Raw genomic sequence first — 26,624 nt, 5'->3', positions numbered from 1 at the left:
TGTCTACTTCCCCCGAGAAGCACATGGACAGTATCCGTCTGCTCAACAGCCTCTCTCGCACCCTTGTTTCGCTTGAGGGAGAAGGAAGGTGGTTCCAGGCCCGTAGGGAGCCCAGGATGATCGGGACTCGACGTCTTTCGGGCAGATGTATTCCCTACACCGAATTGAAATCTCCAACGGAGCAACAAAATAAATCATGTTTCGGCGCCGACGGGGCAGGGGCCCGGCTTGACAACGAAAGGCTTCATGATGTGGTTGGGAATGCGTACTGGCGGATCGCTCTCCATCGACGACGGCAACTGGTGCGCAGTTCGAGCAGGATCCCAGAGTGTCAGGCCTTTGCTGACGAAATACCCCGGCGTCGAGACATGATGAAATGATGAAATCATGGTCACATCATCTCGGCGCGCAATGGTGGCACCACACGCACTCTCGCCCTGTCCTGCCGCACGGCGAGGCATGATGGACCGACCTCGGCCCATAGGGGGGTGGGACGGATAAGTTGCAGCCACCAACCACTCACCACTAGTCATCACTACGACGTGCTACTGCAGTGGTAGTTGCAGTCTCATCAACCTCTGGTGCGGCTATTTGCTATCTTGTGCTGGGTGGCTACGTGTATCCGTGGCACATGTGCCCGTAATTCAGCTCTTGGTGCTCCGTATTGCTTGCATTTACGGATACAGCACTGTCACTGTCACTGCCGCATCGTGCCGCCGTGCGCTTTGTGGAGGGGCGAAGATGACGACTGCACTAACGGGGGCGAATGCGACTGCACTAACGGGGGCGAATGCGAAAGCAAGTATTGCTGGTACGGAGTACGTGCAGGTTCGCTGTGCGGCTTCGATGGCCGTCGGGCATACCCCGTCACGTAACCGTCTTATCTGCGCTTGAAGCCAGCTGTCAAAGGGCCTCAAAGGGCCTCCATCTCCAAGTCATCGCCATGATGCAGGTATGGCCGATGACACAAAAACATGGCCGGTCGGTGCCGTCGCACAGCGGGCGGTCAGAATACTCGCTCGGCGACGCAACTACCCACGCGGACAAGACTACTGCTGGGCATGGTTGAGGGTGCCAGCATTCTCTCTCGACGCGCAAAATGCATGGTGCTGAGGGAAGCAAACTGCTTGTCGCCGAACGTGCAGCGTACATTTCGATACCCAAGTGAGTGAATCCCTAGCATCGGGTGCCATTGGTATCGATGGATCCGTGTTCGGGCCCATCTCCCTTATCTTGCATGTGCCACTCCGTACATGCAGCATGATTGCATTCGCGGAGTACGTTCCACCAGTTACGCACTCGCACACGGAGCAATCAGGGTGCGTGCTCTTGCGTCATCCTGCTTCCCTTGGTACCATCTACGGTTATTGGGCAATGCGTTATCTGCTTGAACCTTTGCCAACTCACTGCCAAGCAAGCACCTGCACAATACCTACTGGGGGAAGCACCGGTCGAACCAGTGCACTTGAGCTCGGCACGCAGACATGCTGCGTCCTTTGGTCTCCATCTGCCATCCGTCAGGCATAGGCCGGCCGAGGAGCCTCCACCTCGCCGGCATGACGAGTGGTGGCGGCCATTCTGTCGAGAAGGCTGAAAACTGGCCTCGTCCATGTTAGCTTCGTTTCCAACTCGCCAAAACCACGCGCCGTGGCGTGCGGCTTCTCGACCGACGGACGGACGGACGGCGTCGTTGCTGGCCTTGTCCACTGCCCTTGGCCCGTTATCCTGCCCTTTGGCCGCTGCGCCATCGACGAAAAGGCGGCGTCAGAATGGGCCACTAACGTAACTCTATTACATCTAAATATATCAAAGACCGAAAGCCGTCTGCAGAGCGGTGGGACCGACGAGGCCGTGCGCGTATCACTGGCACTATGCCGTACCATTGGTAATATTCTGCTTCTTGCTATCGTCGCTTGCGTGATCGTTCTCCTGCCTGAAGGAGGCGCTCGCTCGCTTGCGTTTCTGTCATCTGATGAGAGGTCAATCGAGCGTCTCAAGTTGCGTCACGGTGGGCCAGCAACGGTTTCGGCCCTCGGCGGTGGCGAAATCATACCTACTGTTGGTCTTTTGCCGAGTCTGAAAAAACCAAGCTCGTCGGCAGCGAAAACTGCCAAGGTAGGCAGCTCAGAGCCAGCTGGAACCGAGCGGCCGTCTAGGGTAGGTTGCTAGCCCTGGTGCCCTGTCCGACCAAGCAGGCACCCTGAGACTTGGTCTTCTGGCATAATACCTGATCGCCCAGACGACCGAGTGTCCGGGCATGCATGTTGTTTTGTGCTGTGGGTTGTGGCCTTTGGTTGTCGGTCGTGATGAGGTGCCAGGTGAGAATGTTGATGAAGCTGAAACTCATCAGCTGGCGATCAAGAGTGGCCTGCTTTCTGCTAGTCGTACTGTACTGTACTGTAGGCACCGTAAGTACATGTACGCTACGAACCGCTCCAAGGGCCATGCTCATGTACATCTGCAATGCACTCCCTACGACGACCATAACCCATGCTTACAGGCACAGATTGGCCTACGTCCTTCCACGTACATGCAATTCGTTCTTCATAAGGCTGTACAATAAATCGCGTGAATAAAAAGGGCAAGAATCCAGCGAGCCCTCCGTCGGCCGTCCTTGTATTTCCAGTCCACCGAGGGTGATTTGATCGAAACTACGGACATCGCACGCGGCCGGGAGGTTCATCGATTTGATCTCACAGAAGACATACCCCCAAGTATAGCATTGGCACATCGCTATACAGGCAGGCCGCAATCAGTCGCAATCAGTCGCAATCAGTCGCACCCGATTACGAAATTCAACGGCGAGGCAGCTACCTACCCTGTGCCGGTATTGGTGATGATGTAACACAAGCATGTCGGACGGGCCGATCACAAAAGCGTAAAATCGGCTATTGATTGACGAGTGGAAGCCATCAAGGTACAACACTGCTGCCACATCCCCTCACAGCTGCACTAACCGTACTGAGTTACAAGTAATACGGAGTGCCTGTACTCGAACTATCCTCATCTCCAAGTACCTTGGAGGTGTGTACGGAGTACCTACTGTTGATGTACTCGTACATGCCTACTGCTTACCAACACTATAATACTTGGTGCATGCACTTGGGCATTCTCCTCTGGTACTGATACAACACGCATGCGATGTACCAACATCCTACGGCTTTGCGTGAGGGACTAGTACTCGAGGAGTTTACGGCAATGCTCCTGTACCTACGCAGCGGAGTACTTACAGTGGGTTGTACACTTACAGGTACCTACTATTACCTACTATTACCTACTAGTAGTACCTATTAGTACTCCGTAGAGGCTGCTAAAAGGTGGTAATAATGGGCATGAGCACTTCTGTGTAATACTTGGTATAGTGAATGCTCCCCATCGAGACCCCCGGCACGTTCCTCCTTCAGGCGTCTTGTCGATTCACCCGTCAGAGCAAGTCCAGCCTAGCGTGCTCGTTGATTCATTGACGACGGAGTAATGCAGATAAGACATGTGCATCTTGCATATAGTTGAAAGGCCTCACTGATTTCGTCTTCACATGGCCCTTCTCCACAGGGCGTTGACCCTTCGTGGCGAATTGTATATCAAGAAGGAACAGCAGCGGAACTTTCCGGAGCGGTGAGAGCAGCACCTCCAGAACTGAAGCTGTAATTCCAAACTTCCCACAAACACACACACACACACACACACACACACACACACACACACACACACACACACATACACACACACACACACACACAGAGAGAGAGAAGGGGGAGGGGTATGGAAACAGAGACAAAGGGACAGATGCAGAGCCGGAGAGGGAGGGAGCATGCTTCAGAGGACGTGCCGCAACAGACAAGTGCATGCATGCTCCCAACCCCCCGTCCGTTCATGGCACAGGCTGCAGCCCGTGAGCCTCGCATGGTACGTGATGCGTGATGCGGTGTGATGTATGATGTATGATGTATGATGTATGATGTATGATGTATGTTGTATGTTGTATGTTGTATGTTGTATGATGTATGATGTATGGTGTGTGATGTATGATGTGTAATGTATGATGTGTGATGTGTGATGTAGCAGCCATCACTTGTCAAGGCGTCGTTTCGCATCATCGACTCGGCCCTCATACCTACCCCGGCCAACGCCTGCATCCAGGTCTGCATCCAGGGCTGCATACAGGCAACCACAACGGCCCTATGCCTGCCCTTGCTTGCCCGCAGGATTGGCCACCACCACCACCGCACGCGGTTGCCGGACTCGGATATGGGGAAGCGTCGCTACCACTTCTCCTCTGCCTTCCCATGGCCGACAGAGCCCGTACTCCTCCATCTCTCCTGCGGGACCTTCTGGACCGGCTGCACGTCAATACGCCCGTGCAGGGTTCGCACATTCGCATGCAGATGCAGGTGGTGCGGTGCGGCGCGGACTGCGTTGATAGCCCGGCGGTAATGGAAGTGAAGACAGGCCGCCCGATGGACGTGGACCCCTCCTGACGGCTTCACCTTCACCGGATGCCGAGCCACCCATAGCGGCCGGACGGCCCAAGTGAGAAACGACAACCGTCGCCTTGCCCAGGCAGAGCACGTCCTGGAAAACCAGGCAGGGAGACGAGGCAGCGTGACTTGACCGGAAGACCTGGCCCTGAGATGAGATGGGCAGCCAACCATCTCAGGCGCGGGGGGCAAAGGCGACCTCCGCCGGCAGCCGAAAGCTGGCGCAGAACATGCGCTTTGCGGGTGCCACATCACGGACCTCGTGGATCGACACCTCGCCATCCCTCGCCGCATCCCCCGGCGTGAACTTGACGCCAAGCTCGTTGTAGATTCGCCCGCAGATGTCGTCCAAGGCCGTCGCGTCCGTTGCCTTGACGGCGAAGCAGTGGGCGTGCACCATGGGAAGCCGCGTCTCCGTGTGCGGGGCAAAGAGCCTCTCCTGGCCATGGTAGAGGCCGCGAAAGTTGTGCAGAAACTCGAGCGCCGACGCCGGTAGGTTCATGACGAAGTGGGCGACGGTGGCCGGCACGGGAATGCGGACGGGCGCCGGCCGGGATTCGACCGGCGCGCTTCTCGACACTTTCACCGGCTTGACCACGGCGCAGTCGCCGCGCCGCGACGCCTCCAGGACGAGATCGGCGGCTTTGCGGATGAAATCATGACCGTCGCAGTTGAAGGGCTTGACAAACTCGGAAACCTGCATGGCCGCGCGTCAGCCGTCGCTCGAACACCAAGGGAACTTACGGCGACATGCCTTGTTTCTGCGAACCACCTCGCTCAAGTACTTGTAGCTCTCCGGGTTCTTGTCGTTGGCCCAGACGAAGACGCCCTTCTTGCCAGCAGGCGCCGCAAAGGGGCCGATTCCCGCCATGACATCGACCACCACTTCGCCGGCCTTGAAGAGCCCCGTGATTCTCTGGTGCTCCGTGCCCAGCTTCGTGTTCCAGTACACCTTGGAGTAGTCGAACTGAAAGACGCAACCGGCCTCGTTGACCTCGACGAGCATGTCGTCGGCTCCCGCGAGCACCTCGTACGCAAACGTCCGAAACTCGCTTTCGGTTCCGACGTTGTCCGTCTTGTTGATGACGGTCCGGATTGTCGGGTTCTTGTCGACGATCACTTGGGCTATCATGTGCTTGTATGGCTGATATTGGCTACGGAGGTTGAGGTGCGCTGCAATTTTCATGAGACGTCCGATACGATGATTGCGTAGAAATGTCTGGGTGGCATCGACTCACCGACGTGGCCGGCTGTGTTGAAACCAACTGGGATCTCGCCATGGAGGTGCTCCGGTAAGAGTGACCTCATCACGTCCACTACATTTGCACCCGTCAGTGTGTGTTGCAGGGTACCATAAGTAGGCCTGGAACCGGGCAAAGTACGCACAGTAGCTCCACAAGTCGTAGCCGATCGTTACCTCGAACGGCACAACGGTCAAGTCTCCCAGCTTCGACGCCTCTTGCAGGACTGGGCTCCATGTCTCGGGAACTGCCATTCGTTCCTCTTGTCAGCCTCCCATTTCTCTCCCTATTCCGTACTATCGGCAAGCACAGCGAAGAACAACGGAGAAGGGGAAAAAAGGGAGCATCTACCTCCTGGCTTCACGCTGGGTTGGAGAATAAGGCATTTCCTGCCCTGCCCCCCGAGGCTGGCATCAGGATCCGCGACGATGGGGTTAAACCTGTCGAGGAGCAGCATCTCGTTGGTCTTCTCAAGCTGCTTGCGGTATTTGGCAAGCAGCCGATTGTCACGCACCGACGCGGCCGCCGTTGGCAGTGTGCGCGAGAAGAGAGCCCTGTCGAGCGTTTCGGCCGCTCTGACAGCGGCTGGGAGACGAAAGAGATTCATTTCCAGGCTTGAGCGCTGCTTGCACTGGGTTGGTGGTATTCTGTTAGAATCGTGCTCTGGCAAACCGCCTTCTGGGTCTAAGGGGAGGTATTTCCCACCTCCATCGCGCGGTTTGTTAGGGTTCGAGGTAGCCTTCAAATGGAAAAGAGAAATGGAGTGTTGGTTTCTTATTTTTTTTTTGGCGTTTTCGTCAACTTCACTTTGAGGTTATAGCTTGCTGGGTGTGCGAGGCTGAGAGCACTTTGAACATGGCGATGATGCGCTAAGCATGTAGATCCACGAATCATCATCCCCGAACCTGACAAGGCTGACCATCGTCAATCAGTACGTACCGATGGCCGGCCACATAAACGGCCAACGTCATGATAAATGTGATGTCACAACTCAGGATATGCAAGCCATATTCAATCCCAATATTTATTTACAAACTCCTATGCCCTTCTTCTCGTGCGACCCATGCCCGATTTGCCATTGAGTTAAGATTTCTAAATGTCAAAAAAACGAACAATCGATGCCTTTTTTGACAGGACCCCGAAGCGACCGAAACAGGAAGCTGATGATGCTGATGGATCGGCACCGATCGAGGAGCCAGTAAGCGCATCCTTGGTTGATGTGAAAACAGGACTCGAAAACCCTGACGTTCCATCTTAAGCCAGGAACCTCACGGCACTCGCATTATCCATTCGAAATCGCATATCTGCCAGCCGTCGTGACGAGAGCACTTGCCTCACTCCCAGCGAGTCCAGGAAAGGCCATCAACCATCAGCCCGATCTAGATCTGCTGTACTTTGAGCCCTATATCCCGAGAGATATGGCGAAATCGTTGTTCCATTTCCTGCGCGCAGAGCTTCCGTTCTACAGAGTCGAGTATGACATTAAGCGAGGAGGCGTTCAGACTCACATCCGCACACCAAGGTCCATTGCATCAACCCCTCCCTCGCGAGACTGTACCGGCTAAAGCCCTAGCAGATGGACCACTGTTTTTGGCTTGGATGACACGTCGTGCTTTGACGAGAATGGGCGTGTCATGGACAAAACGACAGGCACGGAGGCAGCGGACAGGCGGTATGACAAATACCCCCCTCGGCCGATACCTAGATGTCTCGACGACCTACGAAAGCGCACCGAAGCAGTGACGGACGGAAAATTCAACTTTTGCCTCGTAAACTACTACGCCTCGGGGTTGGACAGCATCTCCTTCCACAGCGACGACGAGCGCTTCCTCGGTAGAGATCCCATCATTGCATCCTTCTCGCTCGGAGCGCCACGTGACTTTCTGCTCAAGCACAAACCGCCTGTGCCGCCGGCGGGAGGCCAACTCGCGGCGCCTCCGTCGGCGGCCAAGCCACTCAAGTACTCCCTCCGAAGCGGCGACATGATCCTCATGCGTGGTCGCACCCAGACTCACTGGCTGCATTCAGTACCGAAAAGGACAGGAAGGAACGAGTACGATGGTGGGAGAATCAACATCACGTTTCGGCGGGCCATGACAAAGGATGGAACAGAAAACTATTACAACTATAACGTCGGCTGCGGCCCGGCGTATCGCTGGAACGAGCAAAGCTCAGAGATGGTCGCCTGGAAGCCATGAGAGCATGTCAAACAGAATTTCGAGCGCCTCACACTCCATCCCACCATTGCCGAGACGAGCAAGGAGGGGACGATGGTGGAGTGATTCATTTGCCACGGCGCATCTGAGCTTGGGCGTACTTGCGGAGAGCCTTGACGAAGACTTGGTACCCGAAGCTTTCGTTGTCCTGGAGGCAGAAAATTTCCGTGAGGCGAACCTGCCAGGGTGGGTAGCCGGAAAGTTCGACGTACGGGCCGAAGAGGAGTAGAAGGTCCGGCTCCGGCATGATGCCCTCGGAAAGTTCGGCATCGACGAGCTCAATGGAAATATCTCGCGGGGAAAGCTTTCCCTTCTGCGACATATCCGCGAGCGTCTTGGTGAGGTCGATGATGGACTCTCGACCGTCCTGCGCGGAGATGAGATGCAGCTTCAGATGACCTCGGCTGCCTTCGTCGACGGACGGGGAGGAGGACGAGTACTCGTCTCGATGCGGTGAAGTGACGGACAGGGTCGGGTGCTGATCGGCGGCGTAAAAGGTAAACTTGTTGATGACGGCCTCGTACACGCGAGGCATGTGCTTCTTCAGGATACCTGGTCGGGAGCGTCAATGCATGCACGCGTCAAGCCGTCATGGGATGGGAAAAGACGAACCCGTCTTCTCGTAGACCGAGAGCATGGGTATCTCGGCACAGGCGCACCAGGTAGCCAACTCGGCCGTCTGGTCGATCAACCGGTCCAAGTCCGCCTTGGCCCTGTAGTTCTCCTCGGTCTTGAGAATGGCGCTGAGGTGCTTGGGTCTCCTGCTGAGGCCCATGATGTCCTTTCGAATGTACTGCGGCGTCGCGTGGTGGTAGTAGAGGACGGACGAGACTTGGTAGCAGACGAGGTTGACTGTCTGCCGGAGGCGGATGTAGATGGAGAAAATGCCATGCAGGACGGCAAAGATGAGAACGTGGAGCTGATTCCGAATGAAGCGCCTGACACCAAGCCGGGACCGGGACCGTCGTTGTGAGAGCGGCAGTGATCGACTCACGGCTGGAAGCTCCGTCGGCGCCGGAAGGTTTGCCTAGAGGGTGTTTTGCTTGTCAACGTCGAGCACCGAGGCCATGCCACGCGCCATGGCTCCTGCTCACCTTGAGCATTCTCAACCTATCCTCGTCGGTCAGCATGCTGTGCGCCGTTCTCTCATCGGCTCTGTAGGCAGTGCGGTCACGGGCATTGACAGGCATGGCTGCTGCAGCCGTTGCGGCCTCGAAAGCGCACAGGGATCGAATTGATGGCTGGCGAATACCCGAACCAAGGACGGGGGATATGAGGGACGGTAGGAAGGGATGGCCGTTCGTTGCTGTTCGGTAGTCTTCAAGATTCGACGTCGTGGAGAAGAAAGAGGGAAAGGGAAACGATGGAGCGACGAATTCCCGAGAGCGGAGCAGAGATGCAGGCTGGATGGAGATGCAGGCTGCCAGTTGCAGGGAGCATTGGACGCACTGATATGGTGGACGATTGATAGATAGTACGGAGTACGGAGTTCAAGCAGTACGATTAAGTGCCTACTGTACGGAGTAGTGTTTGGAGTACTTGAAATTTTGCAGGCGCAAGTACATGTACAAGTATGTTCTTGTAATACTGAGTGCACGGTATCGTATCTGTACTTTAAAAGTCCCAAGGTACAGTGCCTATCAGTAGGAATTACCAGGAATAATGACAAGCCATGTAATGCAAGCTGACTACGTCGGCTGCTCCCTTGAGTCCCGTGGCCCGGCTGAGCTGTGGCGCAGCCCTCAAGCCTGATTTGGCCCCTGCATGGGACGTTTTCCATAGGAGGGGGGGGGGGGGGGGCGCGCTCTTCAGCAGTGAGAGAGTGGGTGGGTGGTCCCACTGCCAGCGCCCACCAGGCCCTAAATTGGCCAACTCCAGCGCTCATTTCAGGCGCTGCGGGCTGGGACAGATGACAGTTTCTCGTACCCGCAAGCCTCAAGCTCACGCTCATGCTCCCCGCCAACCTTCGGTATGCTCAACCGGCGGGCCGATGGTAATTCAACACCGGCGACCACCTGGCTCGACCCTGTACGGAGATGATCCTGCACAGAAGCAAGACGGCCTCTCCCCTGTTACGACGCACATGCAGCCGACGCTTCCCTCGTGCTCGCCCCCATCCCTCCCCTCTCGATCATGGAGCGCTCTAGCTCGGCGCACCAGAGCCTCTTCCCCAAGGCGCCGAGCTTCACCCTAGAGGACTTCTCCGGCAAGGACTTCATCGTTCGCGACTTCGTCGACGGTCTGGCCGAGAATGCGGTCCCCCCTAATCGTCGATCTGGTCCGCCGCAAACCTCATTCGACCCCAGGCCGATGATTCGGACCTTTGAGAGTATAGGACACCCCCACAATCCAGGTCATGGTAGCATCTCTCGCTGACGCTGACGCTAGACGTCCTCTCCCAGCTCGCCGCCCTCGGGGACGAGCTCCAGGAGAAGGAGTCGGGTCTGCTGTCGCAAGTTCGCCGGGCCGAAGTCCAGCACGACCAGACGCTCGACACGCTCGGCCGCAAGCTCGACCAGACGATGACCTCGTTCGAGGCACTCGACGTCTCCCTCAACGCGAGCAACTCCACCGCACTCGACGCGAACGGCAGGTCCGACGGTGGAGGAAACTTTGCCGTCCAGGTTGGCGAGAAGCTGAAGGAGCTCGACCGGAAGCGAAGCCAGACGCGAGACGCCATCTTCCTCGTGCAGTGCTGGAATGAGATCACCGAGACGGGTCAAGTCGCTTCCCTCGAAGACATTCGGCGCCAGGGCGGTGCCGAGAACAAGGTCCGGGTCGCCGTCATTGCCCGGCAGTTGATGAGGATCAGTCAGCAGCTGGATCCAGCTTCCTGGGGCCAGGCGAACGGATATCGAAACGGCACGGCAAGCAGCAAAGCCGCGAGCCCGACAAGGGCCCACAACTCACGGGAAACGCTCGAAAAGTTCTGCGAGACGCTCGAGCAGGATCTTCTGAAGCAGTTCAACAACAGCTACAGGCGGCAGAACTTCGAGGACATGATGGAGTGCGCCAAGGTCCTGCACGACTTCAACGGCGGGGCGAGCGTCATCGCCATCTTTGTGAACCAGCATCAGTTCTTCATCGACCGCGATCAGCTCATGAACGACGAGGTCACGGCCGACGGCGACGTCTGGGATGCCCTGGCCGACCCCGACTCCGACCCTCCCGGCGTGGAGCCGAGTCTGCAGTCCTTGATCGACGAGGTCAGGATCGTGATGCAGGAGGAATCCTTCATCATCAAGCGCGCCTTTCCATACTACGAAACCGTTCTCGTCAAATTCATCCAGCGCGTCTTTCAGCAATCCATCCAGCAGCGGCTCGAAAAGGTCCTCGACAAAGCCGAGACGATATCGACGCTGGCCTTCCTGAGATCGCTGCACTCGTCGAGAAGCTACATCGGCGCCCTTGTCGAGGACCTCAAGACGCACGGCCTCACAGAGAACCCGGAGCCCTGCTCGGCGCAGATTGCCCAGGCGTTGGAGCAGCAGCTGGACGAGCTGTTCGTCCCCTACCTCGTCGGCAACACGTACATCGAGCGCGAGAGGAAGAGCCTCGAGGAGATGTACAGCTCCCTCCTTTTCCGCTTCACCATCTATCACTCGCGACGCAAGAAGGCGTCGACGGGTTTCATGGCCTCACTGGCCCAACAGGGTACCCAGCTCATTGCCGCCGCCAAGGATGCCTATCTCGAGCGGCTCGAGTCCTCGGATCTTACGGAGACCCAGAAGAGGGTGATGCTGCGTGTCGCCGGCCTCAAGGACAAGGACAACAAAAACGAGGTCGAGGTGTCGGAGGAGGACGGCGCGTTGAGCGTGGCCAACGCCAAGAGAATGCTCAAGTGGCTTGCCGAGAGCGTGCAGAGGACGCTCGAGCTCGGGTCGCAGGCGGACACGCCCAAGGATATGAACGTTCTCCTGAACCTGCTCCTCACGAGCATGGGCCAGGTGTACATCCAGACTGCGCTGGACGCGGCGCAGGTGCAGGCGACGATGCTGGAGAGCGCCAAGGCCGAACCGGACCTGTCCTACATGCCAACGACACGGCCGGCGGTGACGGTTTCGGCCATCATGGACCGCTTCATCACCGTCGTGCTCATCCGTCTCGCCGAGTTGAACACGCCGGTGCGGAAAAACATGGAGGCGCAGAAGAAGGCGGCGATCGACTCCATTGAGAAGAAGACAAATGCCGTGATGAGCTCGTCGATCGAGGTCGCCACCAACTGGGTCTCCAAGTCGCTCAGCGGTCAGAAAAAACATGATTTCAAACCCAAAGACGTCGAGCTCGAGTCTCTCCAGACACCGACCTGCCTGAGCATTTGCACCTTTCTCGGCCGAGCAAGCAAGCACGCCGCCCAAGCGTTGGACGGGCAGAACGCCGAGAGGTTTTTCAGCGAGCTGGCTCTCGCCATTCACCACCTGCTCTTTGACCACTTCAAAAAATTTCCCGTCAACGCCACGGGCGGGCTCATGGTCACGCAGGATATCGCCAAGTACGTCGCCACGATGCGGGACTGGCCGCTCGGCAACGACGTCGCGGGCGCTGTCGAAATGTTGACCGAGATCGGCTCGCTCTTCATCGTCGGCCCCGAGGCTTTGAGGGAACGGTCGAGAACCCTCGTGCCGGGACAGACGGGCGCCAAGGGAAAGTTGTCCAAGGGAGACTTTCGAGCCTTTGTGCAGCGGAGGGAGGACTCTGGGACGGTGGGCATCCAGAGTGTCCTAGGTGGTCTTTGAATTTTCTTGGTCAAATGCAAGGGTTTCGGGGAAGCGACGGGATGAGGTGACGGGAGTTGAATCTTGATACCATGCTCTGCAGAATGCAAATTTCAGCGATGCCGGCCTCGGTGACATGTTGCAGTTCGTGAATCATTACTGGTAATTTCATAAATCTCTCCGCAGTCCTCCCCCTTTCCCCGTCTGCTCCTCCATCTTTTCATCCAAGTAGTCTATGAGTTCTATCATGTCCTTGAGGTCAGACAGCCGGGCCCTCTCCTTCCTGGGCAGCAACGATGACTTGTCCGGACCCATTCCAGGACTGCACATCTCGGAAACGTGGTGAACGACGAGCTTAAAGGGCAGCGGGCAGCGGGCGACGTTGCACATGAAGGTCTCGACGGCATCCCAAGGGCAGGAGGAATGGCCGGCGAAGAGGGCCGGGTTGGCAAGAAGGCCGCGCGCGGACATGAAGCCCGAGAGGTTCGTGTTGCTTGGCGCAGGGATCACAGGACTCGCGCATCCGGTCCGCGCCGCCCGCTCGTCCTTGACGGTGAGGGTGGGGAGTTCCGGGAGCGGCTGGAAAGGCAAGGATGAAAGGTCGAAAACGTCGCCAGAGAGCAGGATGGGGAGGGTGGAGGCGTATTTGGAAGTCAGGATCTCGAGGGACTCGGTGCGAATGGGTGTTGTTGATGGCGTGCTTCGGGTACGTGGATGGATGGTGATCCAGTCGACGAGCCGGTTTTGAGGGTGGCCAATGACGGTATCCATGAAGTCCATAGTTTTCCTACAGGTATGAGCAGGGAATACAGAGGAAGGGGGGAGTAGGATGGAGGGGGGCTCACCTCAAATCATCATGGACCCGAATTTTGACGCTCACGCTCCTCCCATTCGGCCTATCCATGTCGGTTTCCATGCCGACGGCCCAGCCGTCCTGCCTCAGCCTCTCTCTGGTCTCGACGACCATGTCCCGCACGAGCTCGCGTTGGTTCATGAGGGCCGCACCCAAGGTCTCGGCGCAGGCCCACGACTGAGGGCATCCGCAGTTGAGGTCAACGCCAGCGACGGCAGGGGCGGCGAGAGACGAAGCGCGGGCAAGCTCGAGGGGCGAGTTGGCGCCAAATTGGAGAATTGTGGGCAGCTGGGTACCGTCTGTGGAGATGGTGAGGTCTACAAGCCGGAAGGTTAGTGTACGTGGCATAATATGGTACATGGTATGCAGTGTAGCAAGTAGAAGCCATCTGATATCATATCCTGCTCGAGTTTTGGATGTGCGGCTGCGACAGGATAAAGGGGGGGGAAGGGGGGCGTACCACTGTCTCGGGCAAAACTGCTGCGATTAAATTCTTTGGCGAGAATCATGGGCGTCCAGGAAAGGTCGACACCGTATTTATGGACGGTTTGTCGAAAGGCAAGCTGAGACGATTCGGTCAGCGAGCCATTCGACTGGGAAACGTGGGAGTAAAGGAAGTCGGAACCAGGAGATGGTTTTGTTTGCGCACGCACTTTGCTGTATCGCACCATGGGCGCGCAAGCATACAGAAACTTGTCTTTCTTTCTCACCGCATCGAAAATCTTGAGCGGGCTGGTAGGTTGTTGTCAGTTATTCGAGGTCATGAAGGGTATCGAATCCCAGTCCAATAGAACTCACTGTGAGGAGGCTTGTGGCGATCCATCTCTGCCGAGGGGCGGCATGGATACGACAGGATAGGCTACGGATCGGACGCCACCACCGCCAGCAAACTGCCAGCAGGAATATTAACTCGTTCCGTTTGCTGGAAGCGAATTTTTTGGTGAAGAGTGGTGAACGACGCTCTATGGTGCAAAATCGTGACCATCAATGTCATGCCGTGGACCAGGCTAATTACTAGTACTTAGTTCGGGCGGCAAATGCTCCTTCTCCACCTACTCCGTACACCACTTGACTTCCACCACAAGCACTACATACTATTGTATTCCGTACGTGCCATGACATTGAGCCAACCCCCAACCTGCAGCACTCGTACTTATATGTGGCGATGAATATCATATACTTAATACATGCAATTGGGCCAATTCATGTATCGGTAATGAGTGAAATTTGGAGAGTTGATTTTATTCCATAGACTGTCGAGCAGATGGCAGCATGCCTTTAGCACTTGCCTACCATCGACCGAATGCACTCATGCCCATGAAGGGTCCAACAACTATCCCGGGCGAGGGTCGTTCGTTCATTTCGAATAAATACACCAATCATCACCTTCAGCTACACTCTGATCACGGCTAACACACAGAGACATTCGCAAGGGACCCACCCGTCTTCGCCCGCCTCTGTTCACGTCCGAAAACTCTGACCGTATCGACTGATGTCTTCTACACCTTGGACTTGGGCTTGGCAAACTCAACCTTGTTCGTGCTGGAGTCGGTCATGACAGTCAGCATGCGTCGTCTGCGATGTCTTTCCTGTCTGTGTACGGAGCGGGTCTCTCACCAAGTTCCAACCCCTTCAAGGCCTACTTCGACCACGTCGCGGTCCTCGAGCCACACCGGGGGAGTTCGACCCATGCCGACACCCGCAGGTCTTGTGTCGTCACCTGGTTAGTCTGCAGGTATGCTCGCCACGCTTGTTGGGCCGACAACTCACGTTCCCGTAAAGATGATGTCGCCGGGCATCAGTGTCACACCCCGGCTCAGAAGAGAAATGATCTTCTTCACACTAAACACCATGTTCGCCGTCGTGCCGTTCTGGGTCTGTCAGCCAAGCCGTAGCAGAAGCGGCGCGTTTCCGGCATCTCACCTGCACCATGTTGCCGTTCACTTTCGTCCATATCTTGAGAATTTGAGGGTCCCTAATCGTCTTGCCACTAACGATGCCCGGCCCGTAGGGAGCCCAGCCATCGAACCCCTTGCCGTGCGACCATTGGCTGCCGCCGTGCTTGATCTGCCAGTCTCGGTGCGAAACATCGTTGCCCACGGCGTAGCCGAGAACGCAATCCAACGCGCCCGACTCGGGAACGTCGGTGCACCGCTTGCCGATGACCACGACAAGCTCGCACTCGTGGTCCAAGCCAGTCCCCTCCTGTGCCATGGGATGGATGGGGATGGCATCCACCGGGCCCGACAGAGCCGTCGGTGGTTTGTAGAAGAGAATGGGAAATCGGGGCGATTCCATCTTCGTCTCCTTTGCATGATCTGCGTAGTTGAGTCCGAGACATCGCACGGTGCCGACCTGAGACGGGGACAGAGGCGGGAGCAGCCGGCGAATGTCGGCGATTTGATCTGTCACATGGTGCTTGCCGAAGACATCGCCGCTGATGATGCGAGCCCGCTTGGATTTAGCAACGTCAGTGACCCCTTGTGGCAGCATGGCATCGCCGCAGTAAACCCGACCATCTTTTGCGAGGAACCGAACGAGTCGCTGCTGACAAGGTCAGCCATCTCGATTCCCGTCCTCAACCCACGGGCCAGTCACTTGCTGCGAAGTTGGTCATGTTGCGGCGAGAATGCCCACTGGAGATGTCGGTCGACTTGCGCGTGGGAGGAGCTGTCGCCGTCGCTTGAATCGATTGAACAAGTGGAACGGTCCAGGACGAAGACGGATCACTCAACACTCATCAAGCATGAAGCCAACCAACGGAAAATGGTCAACGGTCAACAAGCGGGGGGTTTTCTTCCACTTCATGGACCTTGTCCATACTAGATGTGATGATTCTCACACCAATGTTGATCGTGCGCTTTGTTGACGAAGTACGTAACCGGTACCAATATACTCCGATCGTCAGACCTTGCCTGGTGCTGACATTCATCATGATCCCCTAAGAGGGGGGAAGTACGGGGTACATGACCACTGAACCACAAACCCCAATAGCGTCATCGTGGGCATTATAGTTGTCGTCTTACTGGAAATACACTACTAGTCTAGGTACAGTACGTTCCGTACCCCGCTCGCATTCACTACTGGCGGCCAGCAGCTCAGTCCCGTCTCCTTGCATCACTCGTAACCTTCCTTCCTTCCATCCACCAAATCACGCCAGAGATAGGGCAAAGCCTGTCGATAATTTCACTCGGAATGAGACTCTCAGGACTCCAAAAAGAGGTTCTGGCACTCTATCGCCAATGCCTCCGCGAGAGCCGCCGAAAGCCTGAGGTGGGCGAAATCTTCCTGCTGTCACTCCTTGGGAGTCGTTTCCGCACTCACTCACCAACTTATCGACAGAGCACACGCTCGCATTTTGAACAGTTTGCCAGGTAAGGTTGACCCTGAAAATGCACAATTTCACAGCCCGAGCCTTACCGTCGACTCAGATCTGAATTTTCCAAAAATATGACCATTGACAAGCGCGACTTCGCCGCCGTCGAGTTCCTGCTGCGCAAGGGCCGCCGCCAACTCGACGTCTACTCCTCGCCCGGCATTACAGATGTCAGGTGAGCCCGGCGTAAATTCGAAAGAGCAGGGAGGCCAACCGACGGCCGCCACTGCTGTGCTCAGAACTTTGGCTGTGACTGGCGCAATGGGTCGTCTAGCCATGACAAGCCCCCTATGCGACGTTATTTCCCAGACCCCGTGCTGCGGCTTCATGCTGCACGAGACGGAATCGTACCTCACTTTCATGCAGCATCTCGCACATTTCTAGAGCATCGCTGCCTCAGCACTTCATCTTGAATGACTTGATTTGAAGCGATTTGCTTCTGCCTTCTCCCTCGTGATGGCTTCCCTAGCATCTATTCCCGAGGCAAACACTTCGTTACTTTGCAATGACGGCACGAAACCACCGCACCGACCGGTTACTTCCTTTGAAAGAACTCGCCCTCGTTCTCGTGTCGTCATCCTATCTCGACGTCCAAGCGGCATCCGCCACTCAAATCGGCACCAACAAGGGCTGCGTCGACATCGTGCGAGGCATGGCCGCAAGAATTCGCCAACGCAGAGCAACCCTAGCTTTGATACGGACCCAAGAGTCGACAATACACCCAAGATCCACCCAAAGTTACACCCTAACCTCGGAATTCATGAAAATCGTCCCTCAGACACACATTCACCTGACCAGACTTTGGACACTTCCTCGCCTTCCGTCGATCTCGACTCCTTCCCTCTCCCGCCTACCAACAGGGTGCGATTGGGTCAACACGGAAGCGCCTGGCGCAAAATCACCAACGAGCTTGGCGACGTTGATGTCTTGACTTGTGAGGTGTCCGGACGAGAACGAGCCGTCCGTGCCAAGCTCAATAGCACCGAATCACCTCGGCGTAGCCTTGGCAGCAGTATCGCCAGTATCGCAGGCATCGCTAGAGCCTCCAAGCATACCTCTGTCGACTCGGCTCTTGTCGAAGCGATATCCCGCACCCTGATTCAACAGATCCGGCTCTTTGCTGCCATGAAAAAACAAGGCGATTGCACCTTGAACAGACCTGGGGAATATTCAGTTGATGGCGAATCTAGAAAATCGAACCACCGGATGACCTTGAATCAATTCATCAGGGACATTGACAGCAACGCAGGAAAGACAAAGGAAAATACCGAAATAGCTCAACCAGGGTCGCCTTCAGCAAAATCTGGTGACACTCTTCACACAATATCCGCTCTCATACCTTTTCGTCCCGAGTTTCGGGCAGCAGGACTTGCAGTAACATCGAAGGACCAAGTCCACAGTCGCCAGGCGTGTTTCTCCAGACCCATCCCTGACTGGGTGAAACGGCCAGGCCAGCAGCACCCACCCGTCTCTATGAGACAACGTGCAAGGCAATTGCTGGTCGACGGTGCCGCGAGCACAGGCACGGAAATTTCTTTTGCTCCAACGCAGGACATGGACGAGTGGAGGTTTGCCCTTATTGACGAGGTGCCGGTGCGGAAACAGAAGCATGGTCCCAAGGTCAAAAGGGCAAAAAGGCGTTGCTTGCCGTGCTTCTTCGGCGACGAAGACCAAACGACTGATCCGGAATGGGCCCATTTTAAACCACCTCTGGGGAAGAATACGCTGGAAGGCAACTATCGAAAGCAGACAAAACGACCCGGCCCTCGGCTGGGAATGCCTCCATCTAGGTCTGCTCCTCCACTGCCGCAAACCGTGCAACGTTGCCATCGAGTTTCCGTCTCTCCAAGCCCTGAAAAAAGATCTCGCATCGCAGGCACCGGAGCAAAGCGCCTAGAAACGGAAGCCAAGTCGCAGCATGAGCACAAGAAAGCGCAAACGAAGCCAGCGCTGCGCAACAGTGTGGATGCGCCAAAAGGACAAGACCACGTCGAGAATCACCACGACAAAGAGTTGGACAAGAGAGAACACCGGAGCCGTATAACGAATGAATGCGGCCAAGAGCCGCATCCATTGCGATCGCAGTCTGCACAGGCTCAGTTGGATCGCGAGGTCAAAATTTTCGAACGCGAACATCTATCTCCAAGACCTTATCAGAGCGTACCCGGCCAGGAGATATCCCGAGGTTTAACGAACATGCAGGCCACCGGTTCAAAAGGAGAGCGGGTTTGCCCTTCCTCAGCTTACCCTACTTCGTGCCAGTGTCCCGACACGCTCATTTCTAAATTGGAAGAAGCACTGAACAAGACAGCAGAGCTCGGCGCCGACGCAGAGGATCCTCAGGCGGCAAATAAAAAACCGAGCAAACAGTGTGGCAAGGGGCAACAAGCCGTTTACGACGCTGGCCATGTCGGAGTCTGTTGCCGCTTCGGCAGAGGGATTCCGTCGCAAGCCACGGCCCCGCCAAACATTCCCAAAAGGACGTCATCTATACCCGGGAGCATCAATCTCGACGAGATGGACTTGGACGACCAAGACATTGCAGATCGTGATGTTCTGCGAGGCCTGCACGTAGCCGCATCGGCCGCTTGCGATGAGGAGGTGGACGCATTCGTTCGCAGCAAAACGGGCCTGCGAATCCGCCGATTCCTCGCAGATTTGGTCGTGCTCGAGGCCTTTAGAGAGCCTCTGTCTGGCGAAGACAGCGAGAAACGCGCTCGGCGAAGACGAGCAGACATGAGAAAGTTGAAGCAGCAGGTCCGCCGATCACGCGAGAGGGTCGTGGAAGGCGGCCGCATCTAGTTACGGTTAGGTTACCTTTGCCTGGTGGCATCAGGTTTACACATATCACTTAGACCCTGCAGCACATGGCAGACTTGGTTACTCCTTTCACGGAAGGTCTCGGCACACATTGATTCCCGCTCACTGTCATGCTAAGTGAATAAGTTTCTCGTCATTCACAACTATGCTAGGATACACATACATACCTGCAGGTGCATGTAAGTACGTGTGTGCAGCGCGAACGCGTACGCTACCAGGATACTTGCGTCCACAAGCATGGTCCACCACTCTTGATACCCAAGTAGCAAACCCGTTGTGCGTTTGGAGACGCCCAGAAGACGACGGAGAGACGTATGGCGAACCCCCTGTCTTGCAACTTGCTACTCTTAGCAGCGAGTGACCTCTAGGGTACTGCAGGTACCTGCTGAGCCGTTCGTCCGTCCGCCTACGAAGCGCCTCCAGTCCATGCACACGGCACACCCAAAACCACACCCCACACCATTTCGATGACGAGCTTACTCATATCGTCTTGTTCATCGAATCCATCCTCGCCTCGTCATGGACAAATCGACCATGGACCCGCTAGCAATCGTAGCGTCCCGCAACAACTTTACCACCGTCGAAGGCGAACGGGAGCACCTGATGAGATGCTGGTCTCGTCAAACCTGCGGAGCATGCCTCGACCAGGACGAATGCAGCTGGTGTCCGTTTGTACGTCCATTCGTCCGTTCGGTACTGGAGGTTTTGTAAGAGTTTGACTTGCTCATCTCTCCACACAGACTTGGTCTTGCGTCCCAAACTCCTACGGAATACCGTTGCTGGCCCCGGCCTCGAACCCCAACATCTGCCCTCACCCGGCCGAGCGTTGGGAGCTACGTACGGTGCCCTTTGGATGCCACGTCTCGTCCGTTACGGTCGTGACTGCTTCCATCGCCATCATCGTCACTGCACTGTTCGTCTCGTTCATCCTCATCAGTGCCGTCGCCGTGTTGCGATGGAGGCGGTACAAAAGACAGACGCCCGACTGGAGGGACAAGTGGCGACGTCGATGGCGAGAGGTGCTGGGCTCGACAGAAAATACGTGTACGAGAGCATCAAGTACCGAGCGGGATTCTTTGCTTGTGAATCAAGACAGTGCCATGTAGGTAGCCAGTCTCAGCCAAGCCTAGAACGACGATCTGCTCCTCTTCCTCCGTCCCCACGTCTCTTGCACCCAACCTGGCATCTCACCCGGAGCTGACAGGAGGGATGATGGCCACCTCATCTGCTTCCTGAATCACGACGGCATCTGCAGCACCGTCGCCCGACATGTCTACATAATCGAGGTTGACGGTCACCATGCACGAGTCTAGGACATTGGCCTTGACACCTGGATACTTCGCCTCAAGTTCGGCAAACAGAGTTCTTAGCGGCAGCGGTGCCGGCAAAGCCTCATGTTCTTTTCCCGTGTATGAGCTCGCGCTGGCAAAATACAGCACGTTGAAGTGACCTTGGGGCGGCTTGGGTACAGAGGTCATCGGGCCGGAGTATCTATGACCGTAGTCTCAGAATGCTTCGCAAACATCAAAAGTTAGCCTTGCTTGCGAACGAGAGCCATGAATCCAAGTAGGCAGGACGGATGGGTAAGTTGGGTCAGAGATCTTGGTGATAAAGAAACATCAACGGTGTTCAGGTAATACATGCAATTTTTTGGTACATCATTCCCAACAAAGAGAAACAGAGGGGAAAGAAAAGGCAGGATTTGCTTACCATAGGACGGTTTACCCCCGCGAAGGGTGAAAATCGAAGCAAAGACGAATAAGTTTCCTGTGACGAGAAGTTATTATTTATTGTACTCTGTAATAGTTACTTGCAAGTACTTGCACGCGTGCCCCCACCCCATGATGGATCCGCGCACGTGATCCTTCATTATCCTGCCCAGCCGCGTACTTGTTAACTACATGTAATTACTTATTCACTGGGCAATCCAGCAATTCATAACCGTCACGTCACGTTGGAGGAAGCAAATGGTACCTCGGATGACATTTGACTTCTGCCGAACTGCATATGAATACATAGTACACGTAGTGCACCAGCGGATGTATGGAAATTCTCCTTTCGGGTCGGGTATCACTGCGATGAAATTGTCTCGGACGGTTCGTCCCTTTTAGGTCAGCTTCACCATACGTTCCTCGAGCTCTTTGACCCATTCCTCCATGACCTTCATGTTGCCCTTGACCACCGAGTCTCCGTCTATCATGGCGCCTTGAATCTTGTCCAAACCATCCTTCCACTGCTTCAGCTCCGCGGCCATGTTTGTTTGCTGCTTTTCGATCCGGTCTAATGTCTGGCTCGCCGTCGCGGCGTCGGCGTGAATGGCTCTCAGGGACCTCAGCCGATCGAGCAATGGTGGCAGAATGGGCGTCAGATTTTCGATTGTTGGCAGAATTCCGTAGAGGGCTTTGATCTTTGCCCCCTGCTCAGATTCGTCCGATGGGTGTTTACCAGCTTCCTCTCCTCCGAGGGCCTTTGCCTTTTCCCGGGCATCGTTCAGCTTGTCCTGTTCAGAGGCCAGTGCCCGCACACGTCTGCTGATGGCGTCTAGGTTGGCCGTTGACGCCTGCGATAGCGTCGTCACTTGTTTCTCTATTGAATCCAGCGTCGGAAGAACGGCGCGTGGCAGACCATCTTGGCCGGCTTCGGGCACCGAAGACGAGTTGATTCCTAGTGCCTTTTCCAGCATCAAAAGTCGTCGATCAAAATCCGCCGCTTTCGCCAACGAGTGAGACTCCTCATAAGTTGGGGCGTACGTAACCGTATAGGTAGGGCCACCTGCCGGCTCGTCAAACTTGGCGGTCGTGGACGAAAACGAAGGCTTCGCAATTTTTGCCTCAGCCCTGCCTCCCAGGGGCTTCAATATGGAATCCAGAACCTCGCTGAGGGATTCCAACCTCTCATCGCTGGGCGCAGCATCGCCGGTCGTTGCTGCTTGCGCTTTACGCTTGGTGTATTCCTCCTTGGCCTCCTCCACTTCCCGACGCAGACGGGCTATCTTCCTCTCCAGACTTTCGTCGTCATCGTCGTCGGACAGGTCGCCAAGCTCTTTCGTGCCGTCTTTAAGTATTCTTTGTCGTCGGCTGGACGTCTTGTAGGATTTCCGCTTGCCGTCGACGCGGTCAGAGAAATCGGCATCGTTGGCGTCAACATTAGTAGGGAGGAAGCGAGATCGAGCCTCATTAATTCGCAACCTTGAGCGTGAGATGCCTGGTGTGTCATCGTCATCGGGCTGGAAGAACTCGTCGTCTGACTGTGGTCGGTTTGTCGTGGTCTCGGGAAAGTCCGAGTCAGTTGGGCAGGACGAGTCTGGGATATGATCGGGTAGACCTTACAGGCACAGTGGAATTGTCATCCGTGAGGTCAGGGGTCTCGTATATGTCCGGGGCGGAATCCTATGATTGCCTGGTCAGCATCACCGCGTGTGTCTTGACATTTGGTGGGAGACCATACGAGGTCGGGGAGAGCTGCGTATTTGCGATTGAGCGCCATTTTCCCGGCTTGCTCTCGTTGGAACCAGTTAAGGGATCGACAGCTGTGAGGTGTTCTCCGTGAAGCCCCGGGCCGTGGAGCGATGAGTGTCGATAAATCGGGTACTGGGCAAGTCGAGCTTGGTTTGTGTCCACTGCGTCGGCGCAACTGTCACCAGTGCTGTACTTGCAGATCCACTGGATGTACTGTACTTCGGTGTGTGCATGAAACCAAGGATACTATTGATGTACAGTACAGTGGTGCTCTGAGTACACTTACTGTACGGCAAGTACTGGGAGTCTGCTGGGGGTCGTACCTAAGTAGGCACTTACGTACCTTAAGTACTAACGGAGTATTATTGCTCCGTACCTGTAAAGCTAATGACCCACCCGCCGCCCCTCCAAAGTCGCGTTCCTGCAACGCGTTCCTCCAGAAGTACTTGTACCAACAGGCCGGTATGTGTACCGATTATGAGTTCGTACTTCGTAACACTCTCAGACACAATTCAGGAAATACAGCCGTCCTCTATTGCACCACTGCCTCGTCCACTCCCCACGGACGGCTACAAGCACAGTATCTTCCCGTCGTACTGAGCATCAGTTTCACACAGCGGAAGCAGCAGGCTTTAAAACGGCCTACGCCAAATACCAACTGTAGGATCAAACCAATATATCTGTGCCAGGGCCAACAATCTCTCTTTTGAAACAGACCTCGAGAGATGGCAGGAATCCTCTACCCTTCGACAAGCTGAGCCTGGTGCTGGTGGGGGTTCTGAACATTTACTTGTGCATTTCCACGACTGCGCACACCGCCAGGGACTTGTTTAAATCGTCCGAGCCGAGGACGACACTGGCACAATGGTTCAACGGAGAGTCGGTCTGAGTAAAAATGTCAAAACATCACCACTTCTCAGCAACTTCAGGCATGCCGTCGAGAAGAGGATTATACCGCCGATGAGAAAAACGCCAAAGGTGGCCGTAGCGGTAGATGATCCGCCTGTGTCAAGTGACGAAGAGGAGGAAGACGATGGACAGATCGACCCCTTTGCCGACAAAGACGGGGCTTCTGGCAGGGATGCAGCATCATCGTCGAAAGGCAATGCGGACGCACTCCTGGATAGCTCTGCTAGTTCAGGAGATGAGTCGAAGGCACGAGGAAGAATAAAACAGACACGGTTTGGACGATCCCGAGAGACTGCGACGTCCCCACGAGGGGTGAGACGAAAGAGTGAAGAGGCGGAATGTGCGGAAGCTTCTGGCGGGAAGCGGAGGCGACTGAGCGGTGCTTCTTCTGCTCACGAACGAATGGCGACGTCGAAAACACCCGCGGGTGCCGAGGAGAATATCGTTAGTGATCTGGGCTTTGCCAGGGTCAAATCAGCCAGGTCAACGTACGGCAGGAAGAAACCCAGTTCCCAGGAGGTAGCCAAGGACAGGAGTACGCGGTTCAGAGCCAATCGATGGGTGTGCTTTGTGCTAACTAGGAAACAGGAGCTGTCATGGCGTCCAAAGCAACACTGCAAGTTCCCGCCATGCCCGAAAGCCCCGAGAAGGCCGAGACGAGCAGGAGAAGACTGCTTCTTCCCAGTCAGCTGGCCCCTATGTCACCCAAGAGGATGGGGGCAAAACTTGTCACTGAACGGCAGGATGACGAGGTTATTGGCACCATCCTTTCGTCGCCGAAGAAGGCGAAGCCCGTTTTGAATCAGATTCCCTTGCTCGAGTCGCCACTGCCGTCCGGAAAGCTAATAACAAAAACGTGGCCTCGGAAGAAGCGTGTGGAAGCACCAAGGTCTCCGACACCTCCTCGAGCCGTATTCAAAATGCCCGCCCAGTTTGCCGATCTCGGGGATTGCGCCGGTGACGCGAAAGATGGGCCAGGCGTGGTACTGGACGATAATAGTTCCGATGCTCGGAATGAGGAAAAGTCGGATAGTGAGCCCGTGGATGAAGTGGCACAAAAGTCGGTGGCTTCGACCCTGCCTGTATGTCCGTGGTGCAACGAGCCTGTTGATCGGTTACTCTTGGCCGAGTTCTCCAAAGGGAAGCGGATGAATGTGCGGCAACAGAGCAGATTCTGTCATAAGCACCGAAAGCAAACGGCGAAGACAATCTGGCAAGAGCGAGACTATCCCAACGTCGACTGGGATCACCTGGAGAGGCGATTTTCGGAACACCGTAGTTCGCTGCTGGAGATTGTCAACGGCAAACCGTCGCATTTCCGTGCCGTGCTGGCTGTCAAGATTGCGTCTGGCCAGGCGCGGTCCATGAAGAAGGAGGAGAATTTGAACCCTGGATACTACGGGCCCCGCGGTTTCAACCTCATGTGCGATTACCTCGTCGACGAATTCGGCAGCCTGCTCAAGGAGAAGGCTGTGGACGATCGGGTGATTGCGGGCCGCGGATCGGCAGCCTTCATCCAGTCTGTGCTGGTCGCCGAACTGGCCGTGCATTTGATCAGGGACGACATGAGAGTTTCCGACGAAGAGGCCAGGGTGATACTGGAGGAGAGCCGGGCGCTCGGAGAGATTGTTCACGAAGAAGAGTGAGTACCTGCTACCTTGCCTTGAGACTTCAACATGTGTGGACACGAATGTTGGTACAAGAGGGTATGTTGCACGGACGGCCAGCGGAGCGGCTGGGTAGCGGAATGCTTGCTGCCTGCGCTGGCTGGCATTGCGATATCCGGATAGGGATTCATTTCACCGACACAGACCGCCTAGCTTCCGGCCCGAGAAATGTCAGGCCTATCTGTTCTTCCTCTTCCTGGCAGCCCTTTTCTCAAGCATCGACGAAGGCACCACGATGCAATGTCGGTCGTTTGCCAGGCTACGCCAGCAAACAAACATGAACATTGGTTGCCATCATCGCGAGGCATGCCCTCTTCATGGACAACACGTGACTCCAGCTTGGGCTGTCGTACGGAATTTTCCGTCCTGCTACGATGCGTACTGCGAGTGCCATGCACGCTCACGCGGCGGCGAGTGCTTGAGGCTATCTGTACATGAAGGAAGTCGTGAACGGTTCCATGGGTAAGGCGGCGAGTATTGTACACTCGGCAGTGTGGCAGCAGCACCGGTCGGCTGCTATTCGGGCAACGAGGCACCCTTTTTTTTTTTTTCGACATGAAAGCATATACCTCAGTTTCCGAATAGATGTGGTTAGCGACTCGGGGCGACATCGTTATTATGTTCGTCGCTCGTGTTAGTCGAACTTGACAACCAAACGTCTTGTCCCCGTCCCCGTTCCCGTACCATACTGTACAGTCACTCGTGGGTAGTACACTCCTACTTCAAGTACCCCGTACGCATACGAGAGATATTTTCCCATCCACTGGTCCAGGCATCTGGATGGGGTCCGAAATGAGGGTGACAGTCCTGCAGCCAAGACGGGACCTGGCCGCTCCCCTCCCCTCGTATGCGTTTGCTTACCCTGGCAGCGGGTGCTTGAACAAGTACATG

At 55.8% G+C, this 26,624-nt stretch overlaps 11 protein-coding genes across 11 annotated transcripts; 5 read left to right on the top strand and 6 right to left on the bottom strand.

The window, feature by feature from the left end:
* Window positions 1-4,653: 4,653 nt before the first annotated feature.
* Window positions 4,654-6,326, bottom strand: DCS_07997 (tRNA methyltransferase Trm5; the record flags this gene model as incomplete). Its single annotated transcript, XM_040805279.1, has 5 exons — window positions 4,654-5,175; window positions 5,248-5,651; window positions 5,717-5,794; window positions 5,865-5,966; window positions 6,071-6,326. The coding sequence occupies 5 exons, from the start codon at window positions 6,324-6,326 to the stop codon at window positions 4,654-4,656; spliced, it is 1,362 nt and encodes a 453-aa protein (XP_040655383.1).
* Window positions 6,327-6,815: 489 nt separating this feature from the next.
* Window positions 6,816-7,917, top strand: DCS_07996 (DNA repair family protein; the record flags this gene model as incomplete). Its single annotated transcript, XM_040805278.1, has 3 exons — window positions 6,816-6,917; window positions 6,979-7,241; window positions 7,293-7,917. 3 exons carry the CDS (start codon window positions 6,816-6,818, stop codon window positions 7,915-7,917), a joined length of 990 nt encoding a protein of 329 aa, XP_040655382.1.
* An 85-nt stretch (window positions 7,918-8,002) lies between these two features.
* DCS_07995 (di-trans, poly-cis-decaprenylcistransferase) lies at window positions 8,003-9,125 on the bottom strand (the record flags this gene model as incomplete). The annotated part of the gene is made up of 3 exons (XM_040805277.1): window positions 8,003-8,487; window positions 8,548-8,962; window positions 9,030-9,125. The coding sequence occupies 3 exons, from the start codon at window positions 9,123-9,125 to the stop codon at window positions 8,003-8,005; spliced, it is 996 nt and encodes a 331-aa protein (XP_040655381.1).
* Window positions 9,126-10,068: 943 nt separating this feature from the next.
* DCS_07994 (exocyst complex component Sec10) lies at window positions 10,069-12,671 on the top strand (the record flags this gene model as incomplete). Its single annotated transcript, XM_040805276.1, has 2 exons — window positions 10,069-10,264; window positions 10,324-12,671. The coding sequence occupies 2 exons, from the start codon at window positions 10,069-10,071 to the stop codon at window positions 12,669-12,671; spliced, it is 2,544 nt and encodes an 847-aa protein (XP_040655380.1).
* A 147-nt stretch (window positions 12,672-12,818) lies between these two features.
* DCS_07993 (uncharacterized protein) lies at window positions 12,819-14,345 on the bottom strand (the record flags this gene model as incomplete). The annotated part of the gene is made up of 4 exons (XM_040805275.1): window positions 12,819-13,437; window positions 13,496-13,820; window positions 13,964-14,235; window positions 14,302-14,345. 4 exons carry the CDS (start codon window positions 14,343-14,345, stop codon window positions 12,819-12,821), a joined length of 1,260 nt encoding a protein of 419 aa, XP_040655379.1.
* Window positions 14,346-15,002: 657 nt separating this feature from the next.
* Window positions 15,003-15,996, bottom strand: DCS_07992 (fumarylacetoacetate hydrolase domain-containing protein 2A; the record flags this gene model as incomplete). The annotated part of the gene is made up of 4 exons (XM_040805274.1): window positions 15,003-15,045; window positions 15,121-15,210; window positions 15,274-15,374; window positions 15,427-15,996. 4 exons carry the CDS (start codon window positions 15,994-15,996, stop codon window positions 15,003-15,005), a joined length of 804 nt encoding a protein of 267 aa, XP_040655378.1.
* Window positions 15,997-17,047: 1,051 nt separating this feature from the next.
* DCS_07991 (uncharacterized protein) lies at window positions 17,048-19,681 on the top strand (the record flags this gene model as incomplete). Its single annotated transcript, XM_040805273.1, has 2 exons — window positions 17,048-17,128; window positions 17,543-19,681. The coding sequence occupies 2 exons, from the start codon at window positions 17,048-17,050 to the stop codon at window positions 19,679-19,681; spliced, it is 2,220 nt and encodes a 739-aa protein (XP_040655377.1).
* Window positions 19,682-20,218: 537 nt separating this feature from the next.
* DCS_07990 (uncharacterized protein) lies at window positions 20,219-20,805 on the top strand (the record flags this gene model as incomplete). The annotated part of the gene is made up of 2 exons (XM_040805272.1): window positions 20,219-20,371; window positions 20,440-20,805. 2 exons carry the CDS (start codon window positions 20,219-20,221, stop codon window positions 20,803-20,805), a joined length of 519 nt encoding a protein of 172 aa, XP_040655376.1.
* Window positions 20,806-20,886: 81 nt separating this feature from the next.
* DCS_07989 (Molybdenum cofactor synthesis protein 2A) lies at window positions 20,887-21,177 on the bottom strand (the record flags this gene model as incomplete). Its single annotated transcript, XM_040805271.1, has 1 exon — window positions 20,887-21,177. One exon carries the CDS (start codon window positions 21,175-21,177, stop codon window positions 20,887-20,889), a length of 291 nt encoding a protein of 96 aa, XP_040655375.1.
* A 629-nt stretch (window positions 21,178-21,806) lies between these two features.
* On the bottom strand, window positions 21,807-23,185 carry DCS_07988 (dynactin subunit; the record flags this gene model as incomplete). Its single annotated transcript, XM_040805270.1, has 3 exons — window positions 21,807-22,946; window positions 23,029-23,088; window positions 23,147-23,185. The coding sequence occupies 3 exons, from the start codon at window positions 23,183-23,185 to the stop codon at window positions 21,807-21,809; spliced, it is 1,239 nt and encodes a 412-aa protein (XP_040655374.1).
* An 836-nt stretch (window positions 23,186-24,021) lies between these two features.
* On the top strand, window positions 24,022-25,712 carry DCS_07987 (uncharacterized protein; the record flags this gene model as incomplete). The annotated part of the gene is made up of 2 exons (XM_040805269.1): window positions 24,022-24,601; window positions 24,655-25,712. 2 exons carry the CDS (start codon window positions 24,022-24,024, stop codon window positions 25,710-25,712), a joined length of 1,638 nt encoding a protein of 545 aa, XP_040655373.1.
* Between the last annotated feature and the right edge of the window lie 912 nt (window positions 25,713-26,624).

The sequence above is a fragment of the Drechmeria coniospora genome, chromosome 03 (assembly GCF_001625195.1).
Source record: "Drechmeria coniospora strain ARSEF 6962 chromosome 03, whole genome shotgun sequence".
Lineage (NCBI taxonomy): Eukaryota > Fungi > Ascomycota > Sordariomycetes > Hypocreales > Ophiocordycipitaceae > Drechmeria > Drechmeria coniospora.
Note: the sequence above shows the minus strand (reverse complement) of the source record. Positions and strands in the feature narration are given on the sequence as shown.